This window comes from Epinephelus moara, chromosome 10 (assembly GCF_006386435.1).
Source record: "Epinephelus moara isolate mb chromosome 10, YSFRI_EMoa_1.0, whole genome shotgun sequence".
NCBI lineage: Eukaryota > Metazoa > Chordata > Actinopteri > Perciformes > Serranidae > Epinephelus > Epinephelus moara.
The window spans coordinates 14,645,265-14,665,528 of record NC_065515.1 but is presented as its reverse complement, the minus strand read 5'-3'; the positions used below and the strand labels follow the sequence as shown (position 1 = coordinate 14,665,528).

General features: G+C 41.5%; 2 protein-coding genes across 3 annotated transcripts in view; one reads left to right on the top strand and one right to left on the bottom strand.

Moving 5' to 3' along the window:
* Positions 1-14,735, top strand: part of LOC126396457 (zinc finger protein GLIS1) — a 92,882-nt gene extending 78,147 nt beyond the window's left edge. For both annotated transcript variants that reach the window (XM_050054555.1, XM_050054556.1), the window contains 3 exons: positions 10,516-10,655; positions 11,477-11,632; positions 13,413-14,735. In XM_050054555.1, the coding sequence (XP_049910512.1) occupies positions 10,516-10,655; positions 11,477-11,632; positions 13,413-13,549 (433 nt within the window). In that variant the 3' untranslated portion in view covers positions 13,550-14,735. The remainder of the gene's footprint in view (positions 1-10,515; positions 10,656-11,476; positions 11,633-13,412) is intronic.
* On the bottom strand, positions 13,942-20,048 carry LOC126396458 (elongation of very long chain fatty acids protein 4-like). Its single transcript, XM_050054557.1, has 7 exons — positions 19,903-20,048; positions 19,222-19,409; positions 18,960-19,040; positions 18,792-18,848; positions 18,595-18,709; positions 16,293-16,420; positions 13,942-15,553 (listed from the first exon to the last, which is right to left on the bottom strand). The coding sequence occupies exons 1-7, from the start codon at positions 19,958-19,960 to the stop codon at positions 15,389-15,391; spliced, it is 792 nt and encodes a 263-aa protein (XP_049910514.1). The 5' UTR covers positions 19,961-20,048; the 3' UTR covers positions 13,942-15,388.
* Positions 20,049-20,264: the final 216 nt, after the last annotated feature.

Genomic DNA, 20,264 nt, shown 5'->3' with positions numbered 1-20,264 from the left:
ACCACAGGGTCAACGTGACACATCACCAGCTCTATTTCTGGCACTGGAATGGGTGTTCATAAGGTCCCATATCTCCACTGGATACGACTGCATCAGTGCGATGACCAAACCGCTTGGCCGGACATGATTCACACTTTAATGAGAGTAAACTGATAGGATCATCGTTTGGTGTTTATGTTGTGAGCTGTTTTATCCTCACATGACATGAATCAAGAAATTTGAAAACATTACCAAACAATTCATATTGTACTATTTTACTGATGTTTGTGGTTTACAGACCTGCGTTAGACACTTGATTTGTTGAGGGATCATACACCAAATACTAACAATGAAGTGCATTAAATTATGCCATCTCAGAAGATGATGCATCTCCCAGATAATTGTGAAAATAAGTTCAACTGGGGATACTTTTAAAGAGAAAGCAATAAAAACAAATTTAGTATTATTTAGTGTGCCAGTATTGCTACATCTTTGGCAAAGACGAAAATGAATCTATTTAGTCCTGTTTTAAAAGAAATTAATTGACTGTAACGAGACAGTTGCACTGAAACGTTTTTAGAAAGCCACCTCTTACATTAGATACCAGAGAGACCATGGAAAACCTGCAGCGCGTAGAAGTGCAACTCCTGCTCAAGGACACTTCAGCAGAAACGGACTATTCTTTTTATGTGTTCGTGTTGTTCTTCGTGTGTGTGTGTGTGTGTGTGTGTGTGTGTGAGGCACAGCATGTTTCCTATTAGTGCAGATGATTTCCCCCGAGAGCCAGCAGAGCAGGCTCACAGAGCCGGAGTGTCGTCAGGAGGCACAGTGTGTACTGTACTAAACAATGTGCCGAAAACCAGGGAGGTAGAAAAGGAAAACAGTCTTTTACAGTTTAATAACATTGAGAAAGAGTGGATGGAATCAAGCATCATAAACCCTGTGTTACAAAAGTTATCGTGTTACGTAAACATGCTTTCTTTTAACTCTGTGGTCTGCTCTATGGGTGTCTGCGTGTGTATATATACACTTTAATGGGAGTGTATACAGCATAGGCGCATGACAGAATGAGGTTTGATGGCTTTCTTACTCTAAGAGCCGTGCATGCATTTGTACTGGTGTGTGTGAGTGAGAGGAGTTTACATATAGTTATCCAGGAAACACACATGATTGCGTGTGATTGGGGTGTGAGGCACAGCAGACCGCTCGACTTCCAGCACAAACAGTGCAGCGGGGCGGTGCGGCAAAGCCGTCTGGATGTAAACGTCCGAGCGCCGCTCAAAGACGCCAGATCGGCCTGGAAGCATCTGGAAGGTGATGTGTTGTTTCAAGCCTTGAAAGCAGGAGAACGCTGTCGAAATTACCTTGCGGTTTCAGTGCCTCTTTCTCCGCGGCATGCACAATTACCAGCGCGAGGAGAGAAATGGAAAGTGAAAAGGACCTGAGTAGGGGATGCTGTAACAGCGGTTACAGAGGCAGGGTGACATTATTGGATGTGAGATGTGGGTCTGTTCCTTTGGGTGCTTGATGAGGAACATCTGAGCATTGTGTGTGTGAGAATGTGAATGGTTAGCAGCGAGAATCCCCTTTTTCCTCACATATGTAACTTAAGTGCCTATTATGCCACATAAGTAATCTCCCGTGTTCCTTCCCCACCTTAAGCTCCTACGTACTTGTGACGCGATGACAATGCATTAAAATTGCAGCAATTTCCACATTTACAGATTTCATCAAATCAAGATGTTTGACCTATGAGCAGTCATAAATGCTCACACACACATACTGTAGTGCCATATCTGTTCATCACAGAGTGTGGACGGAGGGTGGGGTGAGGAGTCAAAAAGCGAGCTGTGGCAGGGGACCTGCAGTACAACCAGCCGGGCATGAAACGTCTACTCACATTTGCCTGAAGATGGAGCATTTGATTTACATGTTTAAAGCCTTGAGTATACAGGCTGCTGCCAAAGTCAATATCAGTGCCGCACTTGTTTTTCCCAAACGGTTTAGCAGGACATTAAACATTTTGACAAAATTATCAAACTAACCTGCCTCTAGTGTGGCAGCCTCTGACCTCATAGCTAAATGTGTTTACTCTGGCTCAAATGGGCCATTTAGACTCCTTTTACTTTGTAAATACCAGTGTCATTTTTCTGAAGCTAATATTAAAATATGCCAGTTAAAATACATTTGGCAATTGGCGTGGCACGAGTGCATGTGCATGCGTATGTGTGTGTGTGTGTGTGTGTAGGGCCTCTCTCATAGAGATGGCTGTTCCACCATGGCGGCCTGTGCTCACAGAGAGATGGGTGGTAAATGTTGTCATTCACTGCTTCAGCCATATGTGGTTATATAATTGCGGAGGGGAGAGTCTACAGCCTTTACCTGCGTATTGATATTAGAGCCCCTCTGTAAATATTAGTCTGAGGTGGTTTGATACCTCAGCAGTGATTGACACAGGCTAATTGAATTAGAGTGGCAGCAGAGACAGCACAGAGCTACATTAAGAATTCCTGCTCTGAAGGGGGACGTTCACGGCTCGTAACTCTACACTGTCTGTCTTCCAGCCATTATCATGCTACAATGATCCAGAAAATGAGTGTCAATCTCACAGCCCAAACAAAAACATATTTGAGGTAGTCGCTCATAGCAGCATGTGGTCATTCACTCATTCTGTGGTGTTCGGTTATTAATGTGTAGTCTTCAATTAACCCGTCTACACAAATGGTTAACTCACAGAAAAGATTCAGATGATTTACTGTCAAATTCCTCCAAGTAGGACAGTGATTAAGGACTGAATCTTTGTGTTTAGTGCAGTTATCTTTCCGGGACTAACAGGGAGCTTTCAGGGCCCCAAAATATCTCGAGCCCCGGCTGTGCTCTTCACACAGGGGCCTGCGGGGCTGGCTTAGCTTTAGCTTAGCTTTAACCAGGATGCTGCAGTCTGTCTCTCAAGCACAGCTTTAGCTTGCTAACTAGAACCAGAAGCGTTCCCACCGATCTGCGCCAAAGAAGCCCCCGTCATCCATCAGAGGGGCTTAATGGTCGGAGAGATGAGAGGCGAGGCAGAGGGTGTTTGTGGAGAACGTAGGCTGATGCGGAGGACAGAGTCTGATCCGTGCTCTCTAGTGGGACAGTTAGCTGCAGGTGAAGGAAGACGAACGAGGAGCAGAGCAGCACTGCTCATGAATCTTTAGGTTTCTTTCCATCCCATCATACCTCTGTTTGAAGAGCCAAGACTCCAAAGGCAGCTTCTATTTAACACAACAGAGTGCATCAGCTTGAAGTAATGTTCCTGGACAACAGTTGCACTTGATGTCTGTGCCCACATACCTGAATAGTCATTTTGTCTGGACTGTAGTGGCTTCAGGGCAGCCCAGGTTGGAAGTGCTTTTCATCTTCTTGCCGTGGCATTTCTAAGATCCGAGTTCAGTCATGAACCTCTGTGCCGAATCAAAGCTCATTCCCAGAATGACATCAGCTTTCCCATATTACTCACAGAAACATTTACTGGGCCACTCAAGTTGAAGTCACCGAGCTGTGTTCTCAGTGAGCAAAGAGTGAGGTCTCATAAAACCACCTAGCTCATCACTTTGTTCTCCTCCCAACACAATCTCCACGCAATAAAGGTCTCATCCATCTGTTGTAGTAGACAGGACACAAGGGTGTTTTACATATCTGTCCACACTCTTTGTAACCTCTCAGCCCTCTTAATATTTATGAAATCTCATCCATCAATCTGATAGCCTCCCCTCCATCTCTACCTTCTGGAATCAACAGGTCAGCGGTCAGATCACTCTCTCATTGCAGTGGGACAGGAGTGGGTGGGCTGGCTGGAAAAAGCAGAGTAGTGCAGGTTGGTCAGTGAAGATGAATATAGGGGGGGGGGGATTAATGTGGCATCTGAAAGATTCCCCTCATACCTCGAGCCTGAGTCGCAAGCAAGCAAGAGACTAGCGAGAGCAGGGCCGGGGGCAGCTGGCAGTGATTAGCTTATGATTCACTTTAGCTGCACATAGAGGCAGCTTGTAAAAATATGAACAGTATAACTGTTTCCTGAGTTTGTGCTGACAGCAGCTCCTGGGGGAATGCTGCTCTCTGCAGGAACACATGGCCACGCACTGGGCCCGTGCCAACCCATAGATTAGCCACACTCGCTAACAGCTAGCTTCTCCAGAGCTGGACTAACACAAGGTGCCACACAAGCTTCCTCAATTTTGTAGAGATGGACATGGAGGTCAAGTGCAGTCCATATACGGTTAAGTGCTTAAATTTGATACCCATATGAACATGTTGATGGGTAGAAGGCACTTAAAGCTCCAGTGCAGAAGAATTTTGTTACTCAGCTGTTTCTCCCAAAGGCATCAGTCATACTGTATCACCTAAATTTGTATTGTTTTGTTAATCCTGCAAAACATTAGATCTGGAAAGTCCCTTTTTTGTTTGTTGGTTTTAAAGCTATTAGCAGTGGTTTAGGAAATATTTAGATTTTTGACATACCAGCAATACCACACTATAAACAGACCCCATTAGGCTTGGGCAGTGTCGACGTACTATTGTATGCCAGGATGTTTAGAAATCCCAAAGGTATGATTTTCAGTACTGTCAAAAATACGTACACTCTTTTTTATTTTAAACCGATAGAGGTGATGTATTGTAGTGCACAGCACACTCCACCAGAGGTCAGTCTATTCTTGTATAACAGGCAGCTGAGCTGAGAGAGATGGTGACTGCAAGTGGTGGGGATAACGTCACAGGACTAGTTAAAAGCTAGCCAGCAATGAGAGACAGTGGAGAAAAAAAGTGGTAGAGTGAGTATATTTTCATTTCTAACTCAGTGAATTAATGGTTTATTTCAACCAAACCAGAGTTGGTGATTGTTGAAACAGTGGAAGGACGATACAGGATGGTTTGGGTTTGTTTTATTGTGTTTCTATTGAGTTAAATTGAAGTGCTTTATGATGAGTTAAGCAGGCAATTAAGCCAGTCTTAGTTCGTCAACAGGGAGAAACCCTAATTCAGAAGGTGTAAGGTTGAATTTTTTTAATGAGGAAAATGGATAACAATATTTCCTTTGACATTTTGTGAGTTTATGTTGTTTATTTATTACACTGTAAAGGCTAAGAGAGCTTGTATGGGGCAAACCATGTCAGGGTAGTGTGGGTACGGCACCTTCGTAAATGTATTGGCAAGCATCAGTCATTATCCTGATGGTGGCCGGTTGGAAAATTTTAACATTTCACCCAATCCTAGAAAATGTACATGCTACAGTGACTTTTATCACCAGTAGCTCAGCTTTTCTGTTTTTTTTTTTTTTCACACAAATGCTGTCATATACAGAATACTACAGTGAATGTCAGGAAGGTATGAAAAAATAGATACTGCCCAAGCCTGTACCTCATTACATGTAAAAGTGTTGATCCTTATACGCAAGTATTAAAATGTTTTGGCATCAAAAAGTACTTGAGATATTAAAAGTAGAAGTCTTTATGGCCTTCTCCATCATAAATTGCATAATTGGATTATTTTACTTACAGATGTAGCTGATTAATGTGGAGCTAGTGTTACTACTTTATGTAACGTTGGAGAGTTTACTGTTTAATCATACATTATATTTTAAAAAAGTACAATGTTTGTAGTGGAGTAAAATGGAAGTGCTCAAGTAAAGTACATCAACACTGTACTTAGGTACACCACTTGAGTAAATACACCTAGTTACTGTGTTTGCACCATTGGTCGTCAGTATAACAGATTCAGATTTAGATGATCACTGATATATAGTCATGTGTCGATTGGCCCCAGGCCTCCTCTCTCCACCAAAGTCCATAGGATCCATTGATGTGTTTATGAGACAGGCCAACAGAAAGAAGAGTAAAAACATGACCTCTCTTATAGAGAGTAATAAAAAGAGTATGCCACTGTATATTTTTTATGTACAGTTTTATGGTGATCTCTATTGATGAAGGCAGAAACACTGGGAGCCTGAGGCTGTATCCTACAGCGACATAAAATAAATTCAGCATTGGCAGGAACGTTTCACCGCTTCTCACCCTTTTGTTTGACATCATTTACCATCTCCCTTCATCAGCCACTCTCTGCCAAATGTCCTTCACAAAGCCACTGCCAGCTACTGAGTGCTGGGTGGGACGTCCCTCATGCGTGGAGCAGTAGGTCATATAGTAGGCTCCAGCCAGACCAGCAGTGAGCAGTCATCAGAGGTCCCGGCTGCCTTTAGCTGCACTCTGTCATCACATTCATATAGCGCTTAGTGCAAACCATATGCTTCCACAGTACAGCGCCGCATAGTAACACAGCAGCAGTTTATGTGTTGGCATTCCTGATATGCAGTCATGAGAGGGTACTAAGTAGCTGCTGAATATTTGGGGAGGTGATCGGCCAGGTCTGTTTTTAAAGGCAGGTCTGTTGACTATCAGTCTGGATTTGGACCAGATTGCCGTTGCATCAAGTTAATGTCAAGAGCACAGCATTAAGTCGTTAAATCTGTGGTCATTTTCAGTTTTTTATTAACGTTCACATTTAACATTTAAGTGTCTGAATAAATACCAGACATGGTTGTTACTGCTCTTGGGTCAAATTATCACCGTGATCTTATAAAGGCACAACAAGACGCACATAAATAGCATAAAGACAAGCCAGGCTCTGCCTGAAGGTAAAACAAGTCCACTTCTGCAGCTCACTTATTAACACGTCATATCTCGTTTAATATGTACGACCTGTTTGCATTTTTATGTGGATTAAATAAACAACATAAAAATATAGATTAATGAGCTTTAGACGTGATGCTTTTAACCTTTGGCAAAGCAAGGCAAACTGTTTCCCTCTGTATCCAGCCTTTGTGCAAGGCTAACTGTCTCCAGACTCTAGCTCCACACTGATGGTAAAGACTAGAGGTTTAAATCACCAGTTTCATCACGAGACGATTATGTATCGGTTCTTTAGATTCTTTAGACGATACAGTTGTTGCTGATATCACAAAGTCTGCCACAGTTCAATTTCAGTTTCAATCAATTTAGTTCAGGGGCTCATGATCTGGGGCTACCCCCAACTAGGAATATTCCTAGTCGACCAATAGTCGTCATTTAGGGCCATTAGTCGTCTAGTCGCCCACATGTTTACAATATTAATTTACTTACTGAATTATATGTTTAGGGTAGGGCAACACAATGGTTTGAGTTGAAGGTGTGAGAAAGAATAGTATCAGTGACATTGTTAAAACTGTGCTACATTACAGAGAAATACAAAACCGTACTAATGAACCTTCATTAATATAGGCCTATATTTTATCTACAAGTGCACGTCACACACTGAGCGAGCCGCCTGTTAATGACGCTGTGGGCTAATGGGCATGTAGCTACTTCCATGTTTCAGATGATACGTCATGTTTGTAGTCGACCAATGAAGATGAGTTTACATATCACCTTGGGTTCGTCCTTCACCTTCTCAAAATGATCCCACACTTTGGATTTCCTGCCCGACATGTTATTAACTAGCCTGTGGAATAACCGCAGGTACCAACCCTGGAAATTAGGGGCCGTACACATGTCCCGACTTTAACTGTTTTTTTTTTTTTTTTTTCCTTTTCGTTTCTTTTTTTCCTGTGACTAAGCGACCAATGAAATCTTACGGACTAAAGACCTTTCTGGTTGACTGTTTGGTCAACTATTAGGGGGCAGCCCTACTGCAATCAATACGAGACGACGTCATATGATCATTTATACAATCAGTTTCAGAAGACAACAATAAAAACGGCACATAAATAATTGTAACTTGTAGTAAACAGCACTTGGGATAAGTTAAACTTAAGGGCTTTCTACCAGAGAGCCCTTTTTGGAAGAAATCTTTTCATTTTAACCCAAACTATGATTTTTTTTTCTAAAACATCAGAGTTATCTGGCTCAAAGCCCCTGAAGCAAATATCTCCCAAATCTCACTGCCAAGTTCGTTGCTCAGTATTGGCGTAAGCACTTTTACATTGCATAAATTAGCCTCGCGGTTAGTGGGCGTTTCCTCTAATCAGTGCGTAGCAAATTATATTTATCATTTATACTTTTTCTCACTCATCGCTGGTGTAATTCACTGCATGTTACAACAGAACATCACGGTTAAATTTCAGCCTGCATGCACATTGTTTCAGCTGAACATTGTCGAAATAAAGCAGCTGATGTTGAAGTTAGCGGAGTGAAATGCCCAGCAGGCAGGTACATCTTGTTTTAGCTTGTAATGGCATTGTTTACATGTGGCATGTTCCTTGTCTGTTGACCCCTTTGTACTTTGAAATCCAAAATATGTCCACACTTCTGATTTATTGCCCAGTAAATAACATCCTCGTCTTTTTCTTGGCAGCTTGCCATCATCCGCCCAGCAATGTTTGAAAGTGACACAGAATTTCAAAGAAGAAAGGCGTATCCTAAAGATGATAATATAGACCAGTGTTTTCACATTGGACAGATGATATTGGGTTGGGTCATTGAATCAATACAACGATCAAGGTCAATGGATTGGTACAATCCATTTTTTTCTGCCAAAAAAAATGCATATATTAATATAAATAATAATAAATAATTCTTATTAATATAGCACGTTTAATACAGTGTAAGCTGTATGGGCTTCACAATGAAATAAGTCATGAATTCATATTTAAGCACATATAAAAAATATTCACCCCCTGCCCACCTACCAACACAAACATACTCACACACACACACATGCCCAGAGAGAGTAACAGCGAGTATTCAAGTATTTCTGAAAATGTCAAACTACTCCATTAAAGCATAGTTACTCAAAGTCCAGCCTGCGGGCCAATGGTGACCCATTTTGTGCAGCCGCCAGAATGTTACATGAAATGCATGCATTATATTCTAATCATCTGGGGTCCATTTAAGTTCCTTAACTTTCAGTATCTTACAATTAGTATACTCCTCGGCTACAGTGTCAAACTGCACCCCACTAATAAGCGTCTGTCAGAGTGGGAATGGCAACTGGTAGAAAGCTACTGGTTACATATTTGTGAAGATTCTCAGTCATCCAGGTCATGGTAATCCTAAGTGCTATTTTAAGTATAAAAGTAATGCACACCAAAAATTACAATGAGGTGCTGATCACTGGAAGTAGACTTGATTGTAGGAAACAAGTATCGGACACTGGCTCCATAGGCATTTCTTTTATTTTGATGACGTTTCAGCCTTTTAGCCTTCTTCCTTCCTTCTATTTGTTTATTTTGAAGAAGGCCCAGAGGCTGAAACATAGTGTCATCTTGTAAGTTTCACGGGAACTTTGGTCTGTAATCAATGCTAGTCCTGTTAAGTTAGTGATTTCAATGGACAAATCACAACTGCATTTTTCCTGTTTTCCTGGCCCATGTGCTGGCTCCCTAACTTGGCGCTTGGTCATAAAAACTTTGAGAACCCTGCTTTATAGTGTTTCAGACTTGTGCCATTTTGTAAGTGTTAACAGAAATGTTACTCAGTGCAACCTCGTAACTTGTGCAGTTGTGACTTTAATGTAAAAGGTGCTTATTTAGACCTGAGATAGATATGTAAAATTGCCATCACATGCATGTAACATGTGGCATGTCTGCAAGAGCTTTTACATTTGCAATTTTTTTTACAACTTTAATTTTGTGGTGGAATTTCTGTTAATATGCATGATGTCATAGTACTAATTTTTAGATATCCCTTGATGTGCAAAGTTAGCAGCAAAGACAGCAACCATCATTACAACGACATACTTTAGTGTCAGATGATATTGTGTTACACAGAATTTGGACTCAGATGCTGCAGAGTGTTCTGAGGGTGAACCAGTTTATCATCTTCGTAATATTTTGCTTTCACCTCTTTGATTGTGGTTTTCCCAGCACACAGTGAGACTCTTGGATGTTGAGCCTAAAGAAAACTTAGTAATACACTTCATTGAAATTGTGAATTTGAGAGTGCAGCATCAAATAACAATATATCCAATGGCACAGACAAACCTTTAATCAAATGATCAGTATTCCCAAAAATAAGCCAGTTTTATTCTCCCGACTTTCAGAGTCCACAAAGTCACAAACCTGTCATTGTAATATTTCTATTTCTCAAATGTCATGAATATAAACACTATTGTGCTTTCTTCTCTCTGGGCCACAAAGCCTGGGGTTACTGCCGTGGTGGGCAGTGTGTGTGTGTGTGTGTTTGTGTGTGTGGATGGGGGTGGGGGGGCTTGGTTTCACTTGAATGCACACTCTGCTGTTTGTTGACTTAAGATCATAATATGTGGTAGGAGGACGATTACGTGTGGGGAGCCCAAGTTTCCACACGCCTGGAATGTTTCTTCTTCTGTGTGTTTAGGATCACTAACTGCTCCGCTGGGTTTGTCGGATCATGTGGTTCGCGGGCCGACTTGTAGCTCCTGCTTAGATTGGGATGTCACAATGCATGAAGCATTTTATTGAGAAATTATTTAGGCCGTTTAGAAAGGAGTGAGTAACAGCTCGAGAGGTTTAAATGTATATTTCACCCACCCTGTCTGTGTCTCCTCCAGTGTGTCGGGTCCCCTCCTGTCTCCGGGGATGAAGGGAACAGGAACGCCTCCTCCTCCTCCTCCTCCTCTGGAGAAACAGCATGTCCACCCTCACCACAAGCCCTACTCTCACTATCACCATCAACAGTCTGCCAACGACGGTAAGACTGACCTAAAGACATCTGGCTGAATGTAACTTGTTTCAGGAAATCTGTTTTGGCTTGAATTTAAAAACGTTCATTGGCGTTTCAATTTAATATCCTGAAATTTTCCTGTTGCAGGTGATTCAGTAACATGTAACCTACTTTTTTTTTTTATAACTTCCTACGAGGGAATTTACAGTGTCAGATCACTTGAATATACATAAGAACACCCCTGTGTCCTTTTTCAAACACTTGCCGTACCAGCAGACCCACATGAAAGGCCCGTGGCTCTGTCAGAGCATTTTTAGGACGGAGAGAGATTAGAGTTGTAGAGACAGAGTAGGGAAAACCACATGCCGGAAGCCTTTTCCCTGAGCTGAATTAGCCAACAAAATGCTGGCTCATGTATTCAGCTGTCTCTCAGCGCCCTAGCATGGCAGGCTCAGCTGTCACTCCAGAGCCTTTTTCCTAATGCCTTAAACACTGTTTTCCCTGTAAAGATCTACACATGGACGTCTCTCTAACCGCGCTGTGGTCAGGGAGTTGCGTAAAAGCGCTCCAGGCAAAGCTGCTTTCCCATTATCGTGACTCCTGCGGTCCATTCTGAGTACAAACTTGAGACGATGGGGACAAATGTTACATACTATTGAGGCTGGCGCAGTTAGCACGAGCACAAATATAGCATTGTCATAATTTGAGGTCCACATTAAGTTTTATCCGGATGGAGGGGAAGCTTACTGACCTTGGAAACAATCGCCCATAGACACTGGTGGCAGTCGATCAAGTCTGGCTTCTATTTTTCTCCTCCTCACTCCTCAACATCCTTTCTAATTTCCTAGAATACCAAGGCAGCTTTCAGAGCTGCTTCCATTTCGGAGACTCCTACAGGATGGAGCAGACGGTCGGTGGTGTCCACGTCCCAGGAGATTCTCACGCCTACACTTCCCATCAACACAATGGCTTCCACATGTCAACTAGCAACAATGGCACTGCAGGTGAGGACATTTTACCCTGACTAGGGATGCACCAGTCGTGAAATTCCAGGCCGATACAATGTTTAAAATAATTTGGTTAGGCGATACCCATGTTTTATTGTTGTTGTTGTTGTTTTTATGTGATTCCCCTTTTGTGCCAGGGAAACAAAGAAATCTTCATTATAACAAAATAACTGAAGTCATTCAACCCTTCACATTCAATCCTTTCTCTAGAGCACAGACTTCTTGTGTTTATTTGAATGAATATCCTTACACATGAATTTTTTTTTTTTTTTTTTTTTTTAAACTGCTTCAAAGCCTTTTTTTAACTGTAGATATTAAATCATGATTATCCCTTCCTAAGTCCCACCCCTTTCCACTTTGTGCTCCAGTAACAGTTGAACAAGCTTGAAACAGGCAGAACCTCGGTCAGCTTTCCATTTTCTTCTTATGCTAAATGCTCGGCTTGTCTATGTGACAAAGAACCAGATGTGGCTGGGGGACTGTCACAATCTCACAGACATTTTAAATTGTATATAGTCACATCTTAAGTAAGCTAATGTTAGCTCACTGTGTTTGCTACCTAACGTATAGCTACGAAGAAAAGGAGTTAACGTAATGACAGATCAACAACGTCAGCCAAGGTTTGCTTCCTCCGTAATTCTATGGTAATGTTAAAGTGATCTGGAAAAAAGAGAGCGGTTGGATGATATGAATTACTGTTAGCCAGAAAACGTTTAGGCTAATGTCCTTATGTTTATATTATCTTCCTGAGGTCAGCAGTGTGGTCTATATTGAGTAATAAATACACAGAGTAACTGATCCCCAGAAAGGGAAAAGGGGACATGTACCCAGCCGTGCAGGAGCAATTTTGACAGATAGTCCTTTGCCTCCACTTCTCCCTTTTTTGTTGAGACAAGAAGCCTCAATTTGCATTGTCGTGCCTTGTTCATAAAAGTTAACATTGTGAATATATCCTTCCATCTCATGCTGTAGTCCCTGCGTTTGCCTTCTAGAAGCTATATTGCCTGCCGCCCAAAAACTAATCTAATCTAATAAATACTGCTACACCTGGCAACGCCTTATTTATTTTTTGTCAAGCTTGTCCATCTTAGTAACAGTAACTAAGGGGGGTGGGACTTAGGATTGGTCAGTTCCCTTTGTAAAATCTATTTTATATTGTTGTGAAAACATCAGCAAAGTTCTCCTTCAAACGACTGATTTATTCAAGTTTCTTGCCAAAAATTACATTTGAGATAACATATCATAATAATGGTATAATTTACCTTCAACAAGTACTCATTTTTACTTAGTAGAACTCGAATGTATCATGATGTAACTCACTGCAACCTCCATTAGCTGTTAGCTCTGGCCACCGGCTGCTAACAGCTAACATTAACTAGCTTTCTTCCTACCAATTTCGACATGGATTTGTTGTTTACAATGCAGCATTATCAGGAAAACAATTGGGTGCGTCACCAGTGAGATACTGTGTCCTTTGAACCCTGGAGTTGTCCTGGGAAAGACCTCCGTTTGTCCCAAACATGTTTTCTGTTGTACCTGGGACAATAAGATGCCATTAGTCTCGAGCCCTGCTTTTTAGCCTGCCCAAAATTAATGTAATACAACAGAAAAACAGCGGCCACTGCCATCAGTGAATGTCATCTTAGGCAGATGGCAATCAACACGGCGACTCTATCGGCCAATTGGTGCATCCCTAACCCAAACCGTACCATAATAAATCACCTGAATGGTTTAATCCAAATGTTTAACAAACTGGTCCACATTGTTTCTGTCCCAGGTTTCAACCTGACCCAGGAGCTTCAGGGCGGTGCAGGGTGCCAGTTCTCCTCCAGCCCTGAGGAGAGCATCTTCTTCCAGGTGGGCAACTTTGACCGCAGCATGAGCCACATGTCCTCTGTCTACACGGAGACATAGAGCAACACTGGAGCAGGGCACGCTTCACCACACCCATCTTCTCATACTTGGATCCTCTTTTCTCTTCTTCCTGATACTACAGTATCTGAGCGGCTGAAATGCAAACGTCAAAGTAGGTAAGAACAGCGGTTCTTAACCTTTAAGGCTTTTGACCCTTTAAAACAGATGTCTGGTCATCAGTTGCTTATGGTTTCCAGTTGTGACCAGTTTAACCAAACAGTAATTGCTGTATCTTATGTAAAGTTATCCAGTAATTCATGAACAAAAGACAAAGATCTGGTGCTTGCTCTTGAAAATTTTTACTCATTTGAAAAGAAGGAATGACAAGTCAAAAAAGTACAGTAAATGACAAAGCAAAAATATTTTTTAAAAAAAGATGTGCGTTTCGGCCGTTCAAAGATCCACAAGCTTTATTTCTTAGACTCAGAATTACAGTTATTGGTCGTAAACTCATCATGTACACGTTACATTTGTTCAGTGTAAAGGGATAGTTTGGATTTTTTTTTAGTGGGGGGGAGCACTGTACTGCTTTGCACGAGGCCAGCAGCTAAACACATTTTAGCCACCTAAAAATATCAGTCAGTTTAGGTGTATGCTAGATTTAAAATATTTTCTTTAATTCACCTTTGCAGCCAGACAGCCCTTTCTGACGGGGAACTTAACATGTTATTTTTACAGCTACCAGACTCCTTTGACAAAAACAGTGATTTTACCTGACAAAGCACAGGAGCTGCTGGTCTGCCGCTGCCTCGATCGCTTAGTTTGTTTGTGTTGTTGTGTGACTTTGCCATTTTAATGGCTTGTTCAGCCTCACAGAAGTCTCACACTAACAAACAAACTAACACATTGAGGCAAAGGTAGATGAGCAACTCTGGTGTTTTGCTAGGTAAAAAAAGTCTGGTAGCTTTAAAGACAGCAAACATAAAAGCTTTAGTTCCCTCTCAGGGAGGGCTGTCTGTAAAGACCCACAGCCATGGGTCGGTATTGAACCCATGGCTGTTGTGTCAGTTCTGCACCAGGGGCACCTGCTCTACCGAGTGAGCTAGTGGGCAGCCCCAGTCCACAGTGAAAATCTTCTAAATGTGGCGTAACCCTGGACAAAATGCTGCTGCCCCACCTCCCTCCAAAGCAGTGCGTCACCTAGCTTCCTTGGCAATACCTTTGCCTGCTTTTCCAAACAAGAAAATACAACCCCACTTCTGAAAGATCCAAACTATCCCTTTAACATATACATTTCAAACCCAACAGTCCTGAATGGAAATGTCCGCTCCCTCCCTCCTCGACATGTGTTTTCTCTCTAATCTACATCTTTCAATCTGTTTTAGACTGAAGTGTAGAAAAGAATATATCAATTTGCCGTGTTGTTTTAGCAATGGGGAATATAATGTTTGCATTTCCATATTACGTTAAGTGTTTTTTCTTTTTGGATTTATCTCGGAAGGAGGGTTTGGACTCATTAATTCTGCAATAATGCAGAAAAACAAACCTACGTTATTATATGTAAAAAATGTACAGTTTGTTTACAGCAATCATTTGAATGTTTGTCATTTCTCAATTTAAAAAATAAATTGAATGATCATGTCTCTTTTTTTGCAATGTGTCTGAACTTAATATATGGTACTAAAAAAAATGCAGAGAGAACTTAAATTGTTCACATTACTTATACAGGCCTGTAAAATTAAGTGTTTCAGTCTGACATTCGATTATGAGCACTATAAGAAAACATTCATACTATGGGCATGTTGTTCCCTCTAGTGGACACTAGTGAGTACTGCACACAGCAGAAAAAAAACGCTCAAAGCCTCAGTGTGATTATGTGTAGTACCTCACCGCTGCATCTTATTTCTGCTTCTTCTTCCTGAGGTAGCTCTGATAGTAGAAGTTACCGAATAGGACAAAGAGGGTGATGCAGTAGGTAAACACCAACAGGTTCATGGAGTCAGGGAAGTCGCAGTCTGCGAAAAGGTTGTAGCCTGAGTGCAGGAGGAAGAGCATAAGCTGCACCTGGAGAGGCAGAAAGAAACGCTCAGATTAGCGTACTTCACAAATTTGTGTCATACACCGACCAGCCACAACATTTGAATAACATTGACCATCTTGGTGCAATGCAATGTTCTGCTGGGAAACGGGTTCCGGCATTCATGTGGATTCCACTTCACATGCACCACCCCCTCATGACAACAGTACACCCCTGATGGCAGTGCCAAAACTGCTCAGGAATGGCCCCGAGACTCTTGACGAAGAACTCAAGGCATCGACCTAGCCTCCAACATTCGCCAGATCCTAATCCGATCGAGCATTGGTGGGACATGTTAGTACCTTACCTGGCAACCCACAGGACAGAAAGGATCTGCTACCAACTCCCTGGTGCCAGACACTATAGGACACCCCCAGAGATCCTGTGTCCATGCCTTGACAGATCAGAGGCCCCAGCGTGGGTCTGACCTATTGAGGCATGGACACAGGACCTCTGTTGTACCAGCCTGTCCCACAGATGCTGAACCAGATTGGGTTGTGGGGAATTCTGAGGCCAAGTTGACACCTTGAGCTCTAGGTCACGTTCCTCGGGCCATTCCTGAGCAGTTTTGCAGTGTGGCATGAAGCACTGACTTGCTGGAGGTGCCGTGGCCATGAGGGAGGGACACTTGGTCTGCAACAGTGTTTCAGTGAGTGTTGCATGTCACATGAATGCCAGGACCTTCCAGCAGAAGATTTTTCCTACACAGAGCAGGAGGCCACTCACCAGCTGCAGAGAGGTGAGGTATCTCTTCCACCACAGGTACTTCTGCATGTGAGGGCCGAGCGCAGCCAGGCCGTAGTAAGAATACATAACAGTGTGAATAAAGGAGTTGATCAGGCCGATGAAGAACGCTGCAGGATTCAAACAGAGACATGCAGAAACACTTGTGAATTGATGTAAGCCAGTAAAAATGTTTCAAACCTTTGATAAAAGGAGAGAGGATAAAGGGAGAATACAAGTACTGACAGTGGGTGAATTAAGTTTGAACAGGTACAAGTTTCAGCTTGTGAGGCAGCAGACACAGTGGAATGATGCAGTAAGATGCCTTGAGGATACCAAAACTTTCTGTAAGTATCACAGTTTAGTTTCTGAGCCTTTCAGTAACATAAAATGAAATTGAAATTAAGTTATTTTTGCATTAATTGACCACAAAGACAATGGACAGTAAGAATTAATGAGCTTAAGGAGTGGCAGAGAAATAACTTTGTTCTCTGAATGAAATGTTTTCTGATTCAGTCTCTTTTTAGTGTGCTTTTGGATTATTTGTCAATGTAAACATCACCACATAAACACACCTCTCACCCACTGCGTGTTAAGGTCCAGGGAACAAAACTAAATGTCAGATATCTTAGGAATGAAAATAAGCACACATTCTTTGCAAGCCTCCTTCAACAATCCAAGTTCAGTGATCTTGTTAAAGGGCGTATTCAAAGGAGTGTACAAATCTTGTTAAAGGTGCGCTTCTGTAGCTGGTTTTATTTCATTAGTTTTTTATATTGTCAATAAATCCCGTGAAAAGACCAAAAACAACAATGTGTTCCTCGATCTCCCTGAACCTGTCTGTGGCACTTAGTCCAAAGACTATTTCCTCCTACAGAGGACGTAATTTTTTTTTTCTTTTAAATACATCACAAGTATATAGTTGCATTAAAAAATGCTTAAGGGATTAAAACAACAGGACACCAAATATTACTCTAACAGGAGTAAACCATGTGATTGTCAGGGACTATTTTCAGCTGTTAATACACATTGAAAATAACCTACAATCTCTCTTTAGGAATACATCACCCAGCACAACACTGCGGCTCGTTTATTTCTTTTAGTAGATTTTGGATTACATGGAATAAAAATAAAACGGACTTTGGCTTCACAGACGATACTTGTTCCTGGAACAATTTAATGTTGGGTTTGGTCTGTTCATGGGATTTGTTGAAAATGCACCTTCATAATCTCCAGACATATCCCAGTAAGGCTTTATATTAAGGTCCTTGTTATAAGGTAGTTAAAAGGAAATAAGTTCCTTATAAAATGCTCATTAACATCATGTGTTACTAGGAAAATATTAGTGTTAATAATGGCATCATAAACATGTTTACTGTTTGATTATAAGCACTTATAAGGGGCTTGATAATTTATACACATAGCTCAGTTAACTGTTGATAAGTGTATAATAAAGGATTTGTTAACCTGAACCATGTAGCTGCAAAAAGCAGAGCTGCTTGCTAATAAATGCGCAATAAAGTTATGCATTACTGTCAATAAACAAAATAATATAAAGCTGAGTAAAGGTTTAACAATGACACAATGGGTAAGGTAGTAAGACTTGAAAAATGAGTTTGTAATGCTGTTTTAAACAATGATAAGAAACCTAACAGGGCTTTTATAAAGGATGCATGATAGTATGCGCCGACGTTGGATTTAAAATGAACCATTAGAATCTGTCAACATGTTTTTTCTTATTTTGCACAATGAATGAATATTACGTACATCGGAAAGTATTGTATTTCATGTCTCCATCTGCTGGTGGGCTGTCACGTCAAGAGCATGCATGTATATTATGATGTTAATTCCACGACAGAAGAGACTTGATAACCACTAAAATTAGGTGGGGAAAAAAGTAGATATATCGATAGCAGTATCGGTTATCAGCCAAATGAGTATATCGGTAAATCCAATACCATGCATCCTTAGCTTCTATTAATGATTTTAAGCAGTATAAATTATAAAATTTATACATTATCAACAAGTTTGACGTGTTAATGTCTGGTAAGAACACTAATATAGTCTTATTAACACATACTTTTGTTAATAAACACCTTATAAGGGCCTTACTACCTGCTAATTTTACAATATGCTTGAAGTTTATCATGGGATTTTTGCCCAGTGACGCCAAAATTAAACTACCTACCCCAGCTTTAATGTAAAGTGTTTCCTTAAAGCAACAATCTCCATCCACAACGTGTACACGCCGTTTTTTATATATCATCATACCACTTATAGCAAATGACTAAAAAGGTTGACTTACACTGTCCGCCGGGCACATACTTGATTCCTGCCCACCAGTTGAACATCAGGGGGCCGTGGTGGAAAATGTGGAGGACCGTCAGCTGGCTGTCCTTCTTCCTCAGGATGAAGAAGATCTGCTCATACAGAGGACGCTGTTAGTTTTAACTCTGCATTCTGAATTTTACCGATACAGGAAATGTTTAAATAAATACGTACAGTGTCACTGAGCTCTATGACCTTAGAGAAGAAGAACCACCAGCAGGCTCTGGCCATCTGGAGGATTAAAACAATGGAGAAATGTGGGTTTTACTCTGTAGGATTATTATAATGTGAATTATATTCAACTTGTAGCTTGTGAAACTTCTGCACAGGACACTTGCTTACCCTCAGTGCCAGCGGGTTGGTGCTGTAATCTACAGGCTGACAGAGGAGGCTGTAGCTCGAGAGCCAGGATGTGACCAGGAACTGGAAATGTTTACACAATCACTTCATGAAACACCAGAAACATAACCGTTTCTATCAAAAAACAGAAGTTCCTAAGAGGAAGCAGCAGGTAAAAGCTGCAAACGTGAGTGTTTCCATCATCACTGTGCTCATGGTTAATTTTTTACTTGTTGAAACAGAGCAAATCACAGCACAGCCTCACCTCACAGAACATGTAGCCAGACAGGCCGACCATGGCAAAGTTGTAAACAATGAGAACCACTTTGAGGTCAACGGGTTCTCTGTGTTTCATCAGACGAGGGCCGGCCCAGACCACACAGAGGTACACCAGGAAGATGAGTGCCACCGGGACGGGGGAGTAGACCAGCAGCCATGGGTCCGTCCTCTTGTCTGGAACATAGAGTTCTGTGTCAGGGACTATTTACAAATGAATAAATACATTACAGGACACATCTCTGGCTGGAATTACACGTTTAAATAGCTGCCTTGACTTGCCCAAACTCTCTACAAGGAATTTTGTTTTAGTCTGCACAGGAAATGCCAGGTTTTTACAGTTTGTCTTGTTCCAGTTCAGCTCAGATGACCTGTTGTGTGTGCAGCTCTGTTCATGCAAACCAAATCCTCATTCAAATGCAGATATAAACTTGAACTTTGTAAACTTGACAATCAAAGTGTCCTCTGTATGTTAGTGTCGCTGTTCCTCCCACTCCTCTGTCCCCCCCACTGTTACAGTATAATCACTTACACATGTAGCATGGTGGCTAATCATGTGACAGTCATGCGAAGACAAACTAGAGAGCACATCTGCAGCTACTAACTCCCACACACACTGTGTATTGTTGAGACTGAAGTCTACATGCAGGAAAAATATTCATCCTCATACCTCCATTGTCCACTATCCTCTGGTGCACAGACAGGACACTTTGCCATGCAGAAGCCATCTTGAAACCTGGAAACAAAATGAACTTCAGTGATCACGAAAGAGCGCTGAGAAGATTTGAATCATTTCCTGTTTCTCTTCACTATCTTTTTTTCTTTTTTTCTTTTTTAGACCGGATCATTTGGTCGATACACGATCACCACAGCAGAGGGCGCTGTTTCCCACCATAATGTGACTATCATTATTATTTTAAATTTCATTTGCTGCTTTTTAATTACACACACAAGTAAATGCTCTCTTGTCCATCATGGGGCATAGAAAGATAATTTATTTAATTATTTAGAGATACAGATTTAGATTAATAA

Coding starts and splice junctions, on each gene's coding strand:
- LOC126396458 (XM_050054557.1), bottom strand. CDS start 19,960: ATGGCTTCTGCATGGCAAAGTGTCCTGTCTGTGCACCAGAGGATAGTG. Junction 19,410..19,902: donor GAGGATAGTGGACAATGGAG/GTATGAGGATGA, acceptor TCTATGTTCCAG/ACAAGAGGACGGACCCATGG. Junction 18,710..18,791: donor TCATAGAGCTCAGTGACACT/GTACGTATTTAT, acceptor CTGTATGAGCAG/ATCTTCTTCATCCTGAGGAA.